Consider the following 12959-nt stretch of genomic DNA (forward strand, 5'->3'; position numbering starts at 1 on the left):
AAATGCACAGCCTTTAGCTATTTGAGATGTGTCCAGGATATAATTGTTTTAGGAATAACGTATATTTGAAAAGGTATGTTGAAATCTAGGTCTTTTGCAATTTGTTTTAAATATTATTGGTGCAATGTAGAATCTTTGTTAATTTGATTTTTCAAAGTGATTTTATTGTGGAGGAGCAAGAAAATTTTCCTTTCAGAACTCTATGACTCTTCCGTCCCTTGGGCTTGTGGAATAAGCTAGAGACTGTGATGTGTTGGATGCAAGGGTGGCTGTTGTTACCAGGTAGTGTGCATTCACTTTGTAGCTCTGTAAGGCAGGCTCTGCCTATACTGTTTATTGTATTGTCCTTTACCCTATCCTTGTTACTTCACCCTTCACTGCCAGTGGGTGGTGAAGTATCCCCCATTTGAAATGTTTGGGACTGGGATTGTTTTGTAATTAGGATTTTTTTTTCAGATTTTTGGAATATTTGTATATATATATATATATATAATGAGATTTCTTGGGGATGGGCCTCAAGTCTAAACACAAAATTCATTTGATTTTCATATATACCTTAGACATATAGTCTGAATGTAATTTTTAAATAGTATTTTTAATATACCTATGTTTTGACTTTGATGTCACATGAGGTCAGGAGTGGAATTTTCTGCCTGTGGCATCATCTCAGCCCTCAAGTGTTGGAATTTTGGAGGCTTTTGGATTTCAAATTTTGGTTTAAGGATGTTCAGCCTGATTTTTGGAGTACAGCAACATAAGGAAGGAGAATGAGCACGAGACCAGTGCCAGGAATGAGGAAACCTACCTTCTAATTCTTCAACTCTGGTATTGCCCAGTTATGTGTTTTTTGACAAGTCACCGACCAATGACTACTTGTTCTTTTTTCTTTTGTTTCTTTCTCTTTTATTTTTATTTTTTGTGGTGCTGGGTATTGAACCCAGGGCTTTGTGCATGTGAAGCAAGCAATCTACCAACTGAGCTATATCCCCAGCCTGACTAATTGTTTCTTATCTATAATTGAAAGAATTGGACCAGGTCTTCTTCTCTTTTGGATTTAAATTTCTGTGAGTTGAACTAGGCCTAAGCAGTCCAAGCTCTTTCTTAGTAAGTGGTGCTGCCACTGCCTTTGCATTCATAATGAGAAATGGTAGTCAAGAAATATATTTATTTTTCATTTGTGTTCTTCACTTGGTAATGGTGAGTACTTCACTCATACTTCACAGTCATAGAGTATGACAAGATAGTTCATAGGTTCATGCTGGTATTTGTGAATCCAAATCTAATATTACATTGTCTTAACACGGTTCATGCTGGTATTTGTGAATCCAAATCTAATATTACATTGTCTTAACGCTAGTGTAAGACAGCTTGAGAATGAAAGAAATATTTTTTCCTTTGCATTAACATATTAAAAAAACCTTAGTATTTACATATTTCTAAGCCTGTAGAGAGAGTTTTTAAACATAATTCTTTTCTCCAGGCAAATGCTTTATATAATGGAGGCCACCTTTCTCATTAACTTGTCCGGTAGCAAATAAACAACAATAAAGAGTTTAATACCATAGAATAGTATACTATTAGTTAAAGAAGTGCTTAAAAGTTTAAGCTGGAAAACACTTTCCACATATTTAAATACCATCATTAATTAAAAATTCACTCCATTTTTAGAAATAGAGCTGAGAGTTAATACTTTGGTAACCATTCTGCTAGAAAGCTCCTCTGCATTACTCAATATCATAAGATCCCTATGATGTGTTGAAAAGGAGAAAGTTCAGTGGTGACATTGTAGCTTTCCTTCTTCTTCCACCAAGACTTCCTGTTTCAATAGGGAAATGGAAAAAGTAGGAGTCTATACTATTCCCTTTTTCTCCAATCTCTTCTCCCAGCAGTCATTGCGACCTTCTGTTAACAGCAATCTGGATTGGATAATTTGGTGTGAATAGCAAGATTCATTTGAAATGAATATATTTTTCACTGTTTTCTTCAGTATTTACTAAAACATGAGTCATTAAAATAATTTAATTCATCGTTTAAAAGACTTCAGTAATTTACTTTAGCTCACTTCCTTGAAAAATGAATGTATTTTAACATCTTGATATACTCTCAAATGAGTGATGAATGCAGTGTTAAAATGATAGAAATCCTAAATAAAAATAAGTACATAGTACTATATATTCCTCCCCCCCCACTGTTTTACAATATGCAAATTTGGTTTCATGGATTAGGGAATGAATTTTAGTTCATCACTTTTTGTTTTTAACCACAGCTTTGAATTAATCTCTGTTTTATATTAAGATCATTGACCAGGGAGTTAGGAGTCATAGGTTCTATTCTTAGTACTGCCACAAAGAAGTTGTATAACCTTGGACAAATTACCTCATCTTTTGAGACTGAAGTCTTCGTATTTGTGAGAGGGATTAAATTTAAAGATCTGCTTGGTTTTGAATAGTTCTAAAGCAGAACTTGTAAATTTCTGTCTTTTAAGAAAAGGGTAAATTTTTAAATCATAACAAAAAGACCTATTTGTAGTGCCATCTCCTGCCAAGTTTCCCCCTGCAGCACTCTTTCTTCTGGTAGTGTTCCTGATAGTTCCTTGCCTCTATCCTACTTTTGGCTTATAATTCCTTTGTACAAATTTTGGTTACTCTTTTTATTTTGGATTTTTTTCACATCTCTTTTGAAATGCAGAGACAGTAGTGGAACCTACAGATATATAGGTCTTTCAGTGTTATGTCTGATTTCTGCTTGGCATCTAACCCCACCGCCCCCAATCCCAAGAAAGTATATTTACCATCTGAATTGAAATCCTATACTCTTTTTGCTTTGCTTTTTTGAAGAGTGTGTGGTGTTATTAACACACCATTAAGCATCAGAAGATTTGAGCATTGGCTCTGCCACTTGCTAGGTTGTCATAGCTTCTTAGATCACTGTGTAACTTCATTAAGCCTCAGTTTCTCTTTCTTATTATATATGTTCCACCTCCTGCCCAGGAAGCTACGAGGATTCAGTAATATAATAGATGTGAAAGTGTTTTCTAAAATATAAGTTTATGTTTTTATTGTAATTATTTCCACCCCATATTGTATCTGTCCTAAATCAGTTAAGTCAATATTTATTAAGTGCCTCCTGTGAGGAAAATTAGTAAGAATTTCATAAGTAGTAACCTATGAGATTTATATAAAGTTAAGTGTTAAGTATCATAAGAATGATATAGCCTAAAGTTCTGTGAAAGTTCAGAAGGATTATTTTCAGCTGGAGGCATTTAGTATCAGCACTATATTTCTTACATTTTTTTATTGGCAATTATGTGTTTTCAAAATCATTCCTGGATTTAGGCAAAGTTGTTCCATATTATTGTCAGCTTCATTTGATTTTTATTCATAAAAATACTAACTTTATTGTTTTCTGTAATTTAGTAAGTACTTCTTTTTTATTTATTTTCTAAATGACTAACTTTTGGTATCATTTGCTAATTTAATGAATTTAACTTCACTTCCATCTTCTGGTTCATTAAGAAAGATTATCAGATAAGTTTTGATTCAGGATTCACTATTTTAGGATACTTCTTAAAATATTCTTCAGGATTTACTTTGATACTTTATATGTAGCTTTCCAGTAGTGTGTGTTCATCCAAAAATGCTTGTAATTTATTCCTGAGAATTGTGTGGAGTCTTCCCTGAAACTCAGACTATACCTATTCCTTACTCTCATCCTTTAGACCTGACAGTCCAGCATAGGACACTACTTCACAGAGCTTTCCATGTTGCCCATCTTCTTGGTCTCTTTGAATGGGTTAAGATTTAAGAGCCATCTGCCTGTAGGATTGGCTTCAGTGCTTTCCTTGTTGGCAGAGTCAGGTGTATTTATCTCCAATTGTTAGTCATCATGTCTGTTTTTTTTCCCCTCTTAAGATTAACCACTGATATTTATTCTTCCTTTAGGTTTTCAGGAGCTTCCTATGAGTGCTGCATATTCTTAGTCCTGGTGATCTGGCTTCAGCAGTAGTTACTAGGTTATCTTGAAAGAAAACTAAATCATTTTTCAGTATTCAGCTAAATATAAAATGGTTGATGTTAATTATCTGTTTTAGTTATTTTTATTTAGATGGTGGTTTTAGCATTCATAAGATATGCATGAAACTGTTGCTGTCAGAGCAGTGTGCAATGTGGTGAACATTTGCTAGACAGTGCCTTGCCTAGTTAGGGCACTCATCTGCTGGTTGAAGGAATGAATGCACTTTTACCTCTTTAGGCCAGAGCTGGTGTTAGTCTGAAATCTGCTGCTGTTCCTCCCTTCCTTTTGTTTAAGACTAGCAGCTCCTCCTTCAGTGCAAATAACTTAGATAACATTGATACGTTTTAGAGAGGAAGTATGCATTTATTTGTTAGACTCTAGGTAGCAAAATTGATAGGTCTTTTGTTATTTTTCTGAGTCTGTAATTAATGTGGATATTAGGGGTAGGAAAGATTTATGTGAAAATATTGATATCATATTGACATTAAAACTTGTTTTAGTTTCCCATATTGTAATTTGTATAGTAATTTCATACAAGAGTAATAAAACAAGAAAATAATGAAAACCACTATTAAAAAAGCCATCCTTAATCCCACCTCCCAGTAATAATAATTCATAATCTCTGTCAGTCTTTCTAAATAGACATGTTTAAGTCTGTTAACCAAATTGTCACATTCAGCATTGTACATCTTTGTTTTTTTTAAATACTTAGTTGGACACAATACCTTTGTTTTATTTATTTATTTTTATGTGGTACTGAGGATTGACCCCAGGGCCTTGCATGCCCTAGGCAAGCATTCTACTGCTGAGCCACAACCCCAGCCCCAAGCATTCCACATTTTTAATACCATGTATTACTTTATCAAAGAACCAAAGTTCACTGCAATGCAAACAGCTGTTTTTTGTTTTTGTTACTTTGGCACCAGAGGTGAATTCAGGGGCACTCAACTGCTGAGCCACATCCCTAGGTCTTTTAATTTTTTGTTTTGAGATAGGGTCTTGCTAAATTGCTGAGGCTGGATTTGAACTTGCAATCCTCCTGCCTCAGCATCCTGAGCCGCTGGGATTACAGTTGTATACCACTGCTCCTGACAAACAGCCATCTTTTTATAAGAACATTTATATTTTTACATATTATGTTAGTGCCTTAACAAATGTTATAAAAATTTCATCTCCAATGCAGAGGACTTTTAACTATCTCTGGTGACACCTGAGTCACCATTGAGTAGAACAGTCAAAAACTCAGGTTTGAAAGTCTCCACGTGGACCTTTGATCTTGTGTTTGAGTGGCTTCAAATGTGCTGTAATGTCTATGCAGATACCTTTTGTTAGTTGATGTGAGTTGCCAATTTCAGTTTAGTGTAATTCATCATGTTACAGAATTAAACTGGGAAATAGTGGTTCACTTTGTGTGATTTTAGAGCATTGTTAATACTCAAGGTTTTTTTTTTTTAATCCCCCAATTGCCTAACACATGCTTTCACAGTCACTTCATTTTTCAGCAGTGATGGCATCCTGTCAGTTCTGCCTCTAAAATCAGTCTTCCCTATGACTCCACCTCTATGACCTTGAAGTTATGGCCTTGTTTCAAGTTTTAATTTCTCTTTAGAATATTCTAGAAGATGCTTGACTTGTATTTTCCCCCTTCCTTCCTGTTATAATGCTGTAATATTTTCTACCCATTCATGAAGTTTCTTACCTCCTTCTCTTCCTTTATTGTTTTTAGCAAAGTATTTTAGAAAATTTGAAAACTGCATGTACATAGAAAATGAACTTTATTGTATAGAAATGAGCATTGTGTGTGTCTTTTTTTAACACTTGTTTTTGTTCGTGGGTGCTGTGTACATGCACGTGTGTATATATATAAACTTCTAAAATTGGATCAATCTGTGTGTTCTTTAGCCTTTTGAAAATCTTAGTATTATCATGTGGGATTAGGCCCCAACTTCCTTAATAAGACTCCAGTAGTGCAAGAATTAAGCCAAAAATCAATAAAGGGGATGGAATCAAACTAAAAAATTTCTTCTCAGCAAAAGAAACAATCTGTGAGGTGTTGACATCCAATTCGAGCCTACATCCTGGGAGCAAAGTTTTACCCCTCATACATCAGATAGAGCACTAATCTCTAGGGTATATAAAGAACTCAAAAAGCTAAGCACTGAAAAAAAACCAAATAACCTAGTCAACAAATGGGCCAAGGACATGAACAGACACTTCTCAGAAGATGATGTACAATCAGTCAACAAACATATGAAAAAATGTTCATCATCTCTAGCAATCAGAGAAACTCAAATCAAAACTGCTCTAAGATATCATCTCACTCCAGTCAGAATGGCAGCTATTATGAAGACAAACAACAGTAAGTGTTGGCGAGGATGTGGGGAAAAAAGTACATTCATACACTGCTGGTGGGACTGCAAATTGGTACAGCCAATTTGGAAAGCAGTATGGAGATTCCTTGGAAATCTGGGAATGGAACCACCATTTGACCCAGCTATCCCTCTCCTCAAACTATACCCAAAAGACTTAAAAACAGCATACTATAGGGACACAGCCACATCAGTGCTTATAGCAGCACAGTTCACAATAGCTAAACTGTGGAGCCAACCTAGATGCCCTACAGTGGATGAGTGGATAAAAAAATGTGGCATATATACACAATGGAATTTTACTCAGCAATAAAAGAGAATAAAATCATGGCATTTGCAGGTAAATGGATGGCGTTAGAGAAGATAATGCTAAGTGAAGTTGGCCAGTCTCCAAAAAACAAATGCCAAATGTTTTCTCTGATATAAGGAGGCTGATTCATCTTGGGGTAGGGAGGGGGAGTATGGGAGGAATAGATGAATTCTAGATAGGGCAGAGGGGTAGGAGGGAAAGGGAGGGGGCAGGCGATTAGCAAGGATGGTGGAATGTGATGGACATCATTATCCAAAGTACATATATGAAGGCTCGAATTATATGTCAACATACTTTATATACAACAGATATATGAAAAATTGTGATATATATGTGTAATAAGAATTGTAATGCAAAAAAGGAAAAAAGTACATGTATAAGGGCATGAATTGGTGTGAACATACTTTATATACAAAGATATGAAAAATTGTGCTCTATATGTGTAATAAGAATTGTAATAATGCATTCCACTGTCATGTATTTAAATAAAATAAAATAAAATAAATAAAAAAAAATCTTAGTATTGCCTGGTGTGGTGGGGCATGCCTGTAAATCCTAGCAGCTCAGGAGGCTGATTCAGGAGGATCATGACTTGAAAACCAGCCTCAGCAAAAGCAAGGCACTAAGTAACTCAGTGAGACTTGTCTCTAAATAAAATAGAAAATAGCGCTGGGGATGTGGCTCAGTGGTCGAGTGCTCCTGAGTTTAATCCCTGATATTCCACTTCCCCCCACACCAAAAAACCCCTAATATTTTGTGAACATTTTCCCATGTTTTTCTACATTTTTTTGCTCTGTAATTTGGATGTATTATGATTTATTCTTCCTTGCTGGACACTTGGGTCTTTAGGTCCCTTCTTTGCCATGTAATCTTAACTCTTAGCATTATGTTCTTAGAATTTGGTACTTTGTCATGATAGGTTATGCTAATTGGTATTTTAATGTTGTATTTTTTTCTTTTTTTAACAGGTAATGTGGCTTTAGATAATCTACAGATAAAAGAAAATGCTCTGGTAAGTTTGTTTTAAACTATGCTAAAAATTCAGTTAATTTGGTAAGCTCTTAGAAACCTTTGGTTACTAGGCATCTGGTACCAGGTACAAGATAAAGTGATTGAGTCACTCAAAGCAAGATTACTTATTTAACAATCAATGGAAAATTTGAGATTAAAGATTTGGAATATTTTTCCTGTAGTGATCAATATACTATCTTCGAAAATGCAATGTTTTTTCTTGCCTTAATTTGACTATACAGCTTTTCAAGTCTGCATTTTTCTTTTACAGAAACATTTTTCTTCAGAATTATCTTTTAAATAAGGGCTTGATTTTAAACAGTCTTCCTAGTCTTATGGTATTATGGTAATATTAAGAGCTAAAATAGTAATTTTACTCTGTGTCTTATACTTTACGTCATTTTCTGTTGAGCTAAAAACGAGACTCACCTTCTTCCCCATTAGGTTTATATTTAGCCTATATCTGTTTCTTTGTGGCTTAAATAAGATGAGAAGTTTAACCTGGCACACAGTAGATACTCAAAATAATTTAAAATTTTCTTTTCTTCCTTTATATAGTATGTCACAACTTTTAAAATTTCCTTTAAAAATTTAGAACTCATGATTTTATTGCTAGAGTTTAGAATAAAGCTTATTTTTTGACAATATTTTATAAGAACATAAATATAATGTGGGGACAGAGTATATATCACCTACTTAGAAGATAAATCCAACATTAGTCTAATTTGTGTTAGCCTAATTTGCATTTTGGGTATAATTAAATATTTTGTGATTTATTCTCCATTAATTGTCAAAATAGACTCCTTTCCCAATATAACCACATTGGTGAGGTTTTAACTTTGGATATAGGTTCTTTACATTTATTTGGTGTAAAAGTTATTTTAAGAGGCCAAAAATGAGCATGAAACCAGTTTCAGAAGTAGGTAGTTATGGTTTGTATCCTGTTTAGATTGAATTCCCTTGAATTTACCTTTTCTGTCTTCTGGGAGGGCAGAATTGCTTTTATTGCCAGTGAAGAGTTTTTGTTTGTTTTTTGGTCTAAAAAAGATTTTTCTGTTAAAAATGATTAGTATTTTGTTCAGTTCCCATTCATTTAGAATGCTCAATTAATCAGATTATCATGTAAATTGATTATTTTAGTTACTTGTAACCTAAAGTACTGTGTTTCTGTGGCCACATTTTCATATTACTCTCGTATATTAAGGTAATGCCTATTGGGAAGTCTGTACTGACTGGTTTAGTTATTAATAATTCTGAAGACTCCGGTGGTCATTATGAATATCAGTTATTGTTTAGTATTCTGTGAATAAAAAAAGTAATTTGAATTTTCTAATAGTTTGAATCTAAATAAGTGAAAATCTTTTATTATTGGTTCGTGTTTTTCTTCAGCTTACAGGAAATGCTAATTTGGTAAATGATATGTTGGGAATCTACCTTTACTTTAAAAACTTTTATTCTTTTAAGAAATATTTGATTTGAGGCAATTATTCAGTTATTATAGCCAACTAATTTATGTGACAGTACTCTATTCCTTTTCTTGTTCTAGCATTTTGGATAAACAATGTTCCTGTGTTTAAGTTAATGGAATTTTCATTTGTTTTATTAGAACAAGTAACCAGTTTATCCAATTACTTTATAAAACTACAAACTCTTTTCCATTTTTGTAAGTCAAAGTTTAATAAAACTCTTTGGCTATAAAACATACAGTTTATGAGTTATTCAAATATAGAGAATTTTTGTTTTGTTTTTCTTACTAGGTGAGTGTATTTAAATGATGATACAAATTTTTTTTTTTTTTGGGGGGGATTGCTTAATAATTTAAGATGTCATTTACATTTTTTTCTTCCTTCTGAAGAGTGAATTGGATGTTCCTTTTAAAGTCAAGGCTGGCCAAATTGGTAAGTATTTCACTCTTCATTTGAATTATTATTAGTCCTTTTAGTTCTTTATTTTGCATGTACTGTTTAATCTAAGAAATATTTTTTAACTTGATTAAAACATGAGAGATTTTTGGTTTATCTTAATTTTAGAGTTCTAAGCTTATATATTATACCTATATACTTAAGTATTTTTTTTAAAGGGTAGAAAATCACCTTCTAAAATGAAAGGTATGTGAACTGCAGTCATGTTCTTCAGGCTTAGATTCTGCTGCACAAAATATGTCTTCATTTTCAGAACTCATAACTTGTGTGCTTTTTCTGTATATGTGCGAGTAGAATAATTTGCAAACTCTGTTAAATAAACTTTAAAATATAGCTTGTTTTCCTCAAGTTTGTTCAACCATTTTCACTTAATATGTTATGCCGCAGTGTGGTATGGAGGATATATTTTGGTAAGTACAAAGTTTTCTTCTTTGCAGCTACACTCTTTGATTAAGACCATTGATACTAAACACATATCTTTGTAGAAGAAAGTTTTTAACAGAAAATTTAATTTACAAAGTTCTCCCAATTAGTTCATGCTACCTGATTTTTTACTTAATGTATATCTCTCTATATGTAAACATAAATTACATATTTACAACCCTAAATAGCTTACTCTTTATAATTTTCACTTATACAATGTCCTTGATCCTACTTATAGCACCTTGCTGTTATACCACATTGCTGTTCTTCTTGATTTAGTATTTTGAATTCTAGGAAGGCTTTGTCTTTTATACTCTTATCATCTCTTAGCAATTACATGGATACAACTGTTTGGTCCATTTTACATAAATTACATGTATCCTTTTAATATAAAGGAACATGAGTTTGCTTTTGTCATTTGTAATAGAAGTCATTACCTGAAGTTGAAAGTATCTATGGGACATGTGCCATCTTTTTGTTTGTTAAGTACTGCCAACTATGGTAGTATTGTTCTAGTAGTGCTCTAGAAGTATTATTGTGGCCCTGTGTGCTTTATTGAAATCTTAAGAGTATAAATGTTGTAGCCATTCATTCATCCTTTTACCTTTGAAATATTTATGCATACATGCTGAATATGTCTAATCAAGTACTGTGGGAGAATCAAGAATGAAGATGATGTCTTTGTTTTCAAGGATGTGATAGAGATCTAAAATTAGGACATATAGTAAAATTGTTTTTCCAGTGTATTGGATAAATTATAGTAGACTAAAGAAATTTTGCATTATTTACTATATTCTTATAATTAGATTTATATGTTGAAGGAGCTTTTCTAGTGGTTTAAATATGTTCTTATGGGCTGGGAATGTGGCTCAGGCGGTAGCGTGCTCGTCTGGCATGCGTGCGGCCCGGGTTCGATCCCCAGCACCACATACCAACAACGATGTTGTGTCCGCCGAGAACTAAGAAATAAATATTAAAAAAAAAAATTCCCCTCTCTCTCTCTCTCTCTCTCTCTCTCTCTCTCTCTCTCTCTCTCTCTCTCTCTCCCCTCTCTCACTCTTTCTTTAAAAAAAAAATAAAATAAATATGTTCTTATAACTTTTAAAGTATAATAAGGATTTAATAGCTTCTCCAGAGTTGCTCAGTTACAAGAGACCCATTACATAATAAGGGATGCAAAGCATATTCATCCTTTATCTTGGTTAATAGAGTGTTTATTTTTTTATTTTTAATTTATATATATATAGAGAGAGGGGGGGAGAGAATTTTTTAATATATTTTTTTCAGTTTTCGGTGGACACAACATCTTTATTTTATTTTTTTATGTGGTGCTGAGGATCAAACCCAGTGCCCCTTGCATGCCAGGTGGGCGCATTACCACTTGAACCACATCCTCAGCCCTAGAGTCTTTATATTAGTTGTTGAATTTCTTCTCAGGTTAGAATATTATACCTCAGCTGTAGATTTTTTTTTTAACACAATGCCTTTATTTTTATGTGGTGCTGAGGATCGGACCTGAGCCCCGCCCATGCTAGGTGAGCACTCTACCACTTAGCCACAATCCCAGCCCCTCAGTTATAGATTTTTAAAGGGACATTTCCCACTATTTCAGTCTTATGCTCATGGAGAAGGCAGTTAAATAAATGGTTACAAGATTATGAGATAATTACAGATTGTATCAGTTATAAATATATGCAATGCCTAGTATAAAACAATAAAAATTAGAAGTGACCCAAAAGTATACTAGTATTACCTCTAAACTCCCCTGACCTGGGAGCCATTTAAGAAACTCACCAGGTTTATAGGCTGAAATGAAAATAAAATCTAAATGGAGAAATAATTTGATATTTTAACCCTGGAATAGATTCCCAGGTAAAACTGTCCAGATGACCAAAATATCACACTTTACATAGCATTATTTTATTTCCTTTTCATCTTTTTATATTGTTTATCAAGTCTTTGCACTTTGAGCATCTTCATTTAAAAATGCTAGTGTTTCTGGTAGGGTAAGTGACTTAGTCATTCACATACTAGCATGAGTTGAATCAGATTCTGTTCTCCTAAAAGCACTGAGAGAACTGCAGCTTTTATCATGTTATTTTTTTTTTTACAATTATGATATGGAAGGTATTTTACATTGGAATCTAAATAAAAAATGCAAAAGGGCTGAGGATATGGCTCAGTGGTTGAGTGCCCCTGAGTTCAATCCTGTTACCAAAATAAAACAAGCAAACAAACAAAAAAACAAAAACAAAACCATATAAAACTTCAAGGGTAGGAAAGGTTTGGACAGAATTCTCGTAGTAGTGTTGAGGGCAGACTGGGGGCTGCCTGGAGCTCTGGAAAGAGGGATAACTGGAGATGGGAAAGGATAAAGAAAGTACAAAAGACAGATTTTTTTCCCTCTCAAAATTTAGCTGTATTCTCTTTTCTGTCCTTTTTTCTTTTTCCTGTAGAACCCTAAATATGTAAATATTAGAGCCAGAGTTTATCTGCATTGTGAGAGTTTCTGTGGACTCTTTCCTGAAGGGTCTGGTACTAATACTATTGTTTCTAAGAGAGAAAATGTGTTCTGCCTTTCAAGTGACTTATAAGTAGATTTTTGGAATATAACCAGTTTGAGTTATGTAATAATAGAGTCATATTAATATAACACCATAAAACAGTTATGACTTTCTTTTAAAGCTCACCTCTTGCTGTCCTAACAACTTTATATACTGTCAAAGATCTATTCCTTGGACCCTTCTCTATGTTGCTACTTCAATTCCTGGGATCTTGTACACATATTATTTTTAGAGATTTAGTTGTTGTTGTGAATATAACAGTATATGCAATATTCAGATGAGTTCTGGTTCCAGCAAACCATATTTAGTATGCAATATGTTGTATGTAATATGTAATATTTAGCAG

The 12959-nt window shown here is 33.5% G+C and overlaps 1 protein-coding gene across 8 annotated transcripts in view; it reads left to right on the top strand.

Annotated features, from left to right (window-relative positions):
* The window catches only part of Vps13c (vacuolar protein sorting 13 homolog C), a 180383-nt gene that overhangs the window by 3984 nt on the left and 163440 nt on the right, over positions 1-12959 (top strand). For 7 of the 8 annotated variants that reach the window (XM_078049526.1, XM_021727159.3, XM_005316641.4 and 4 more), the window contains exons 2-3: positions 7662-7705; positions 9560-9602. In XM_078049526.1, coding sequence (XP_077905652.1) covers positions 7662-7705; positions 9560-9602 — 87 coding nt within the window. Of the gene's footprint in view, positions 1-7661; positions 7706-9559; positions 9603-10013; positions 10037-12959 lie in introns of those variants that run through there. The other variant, XM_078049528.1, reaches the window with a different exon arrangement.

This window comes from Ictidomys tridecemlineatus, chromosome 5 (genome assembly GCF_052094955.1).
Source record: "Ictidomys tridecemlineatus isolate mIctTri1 chromosome 5, mIctTri1.hap1, whole genome shotgun sequence".
Classification (NCBI taxonomy): domain Eukaryota; kingdom Metazoa; phylum Chordata; class Mammalia; order Rodentia; family Sciuridae; genus Ictidomys; species Ictidomys tridecemlineatus.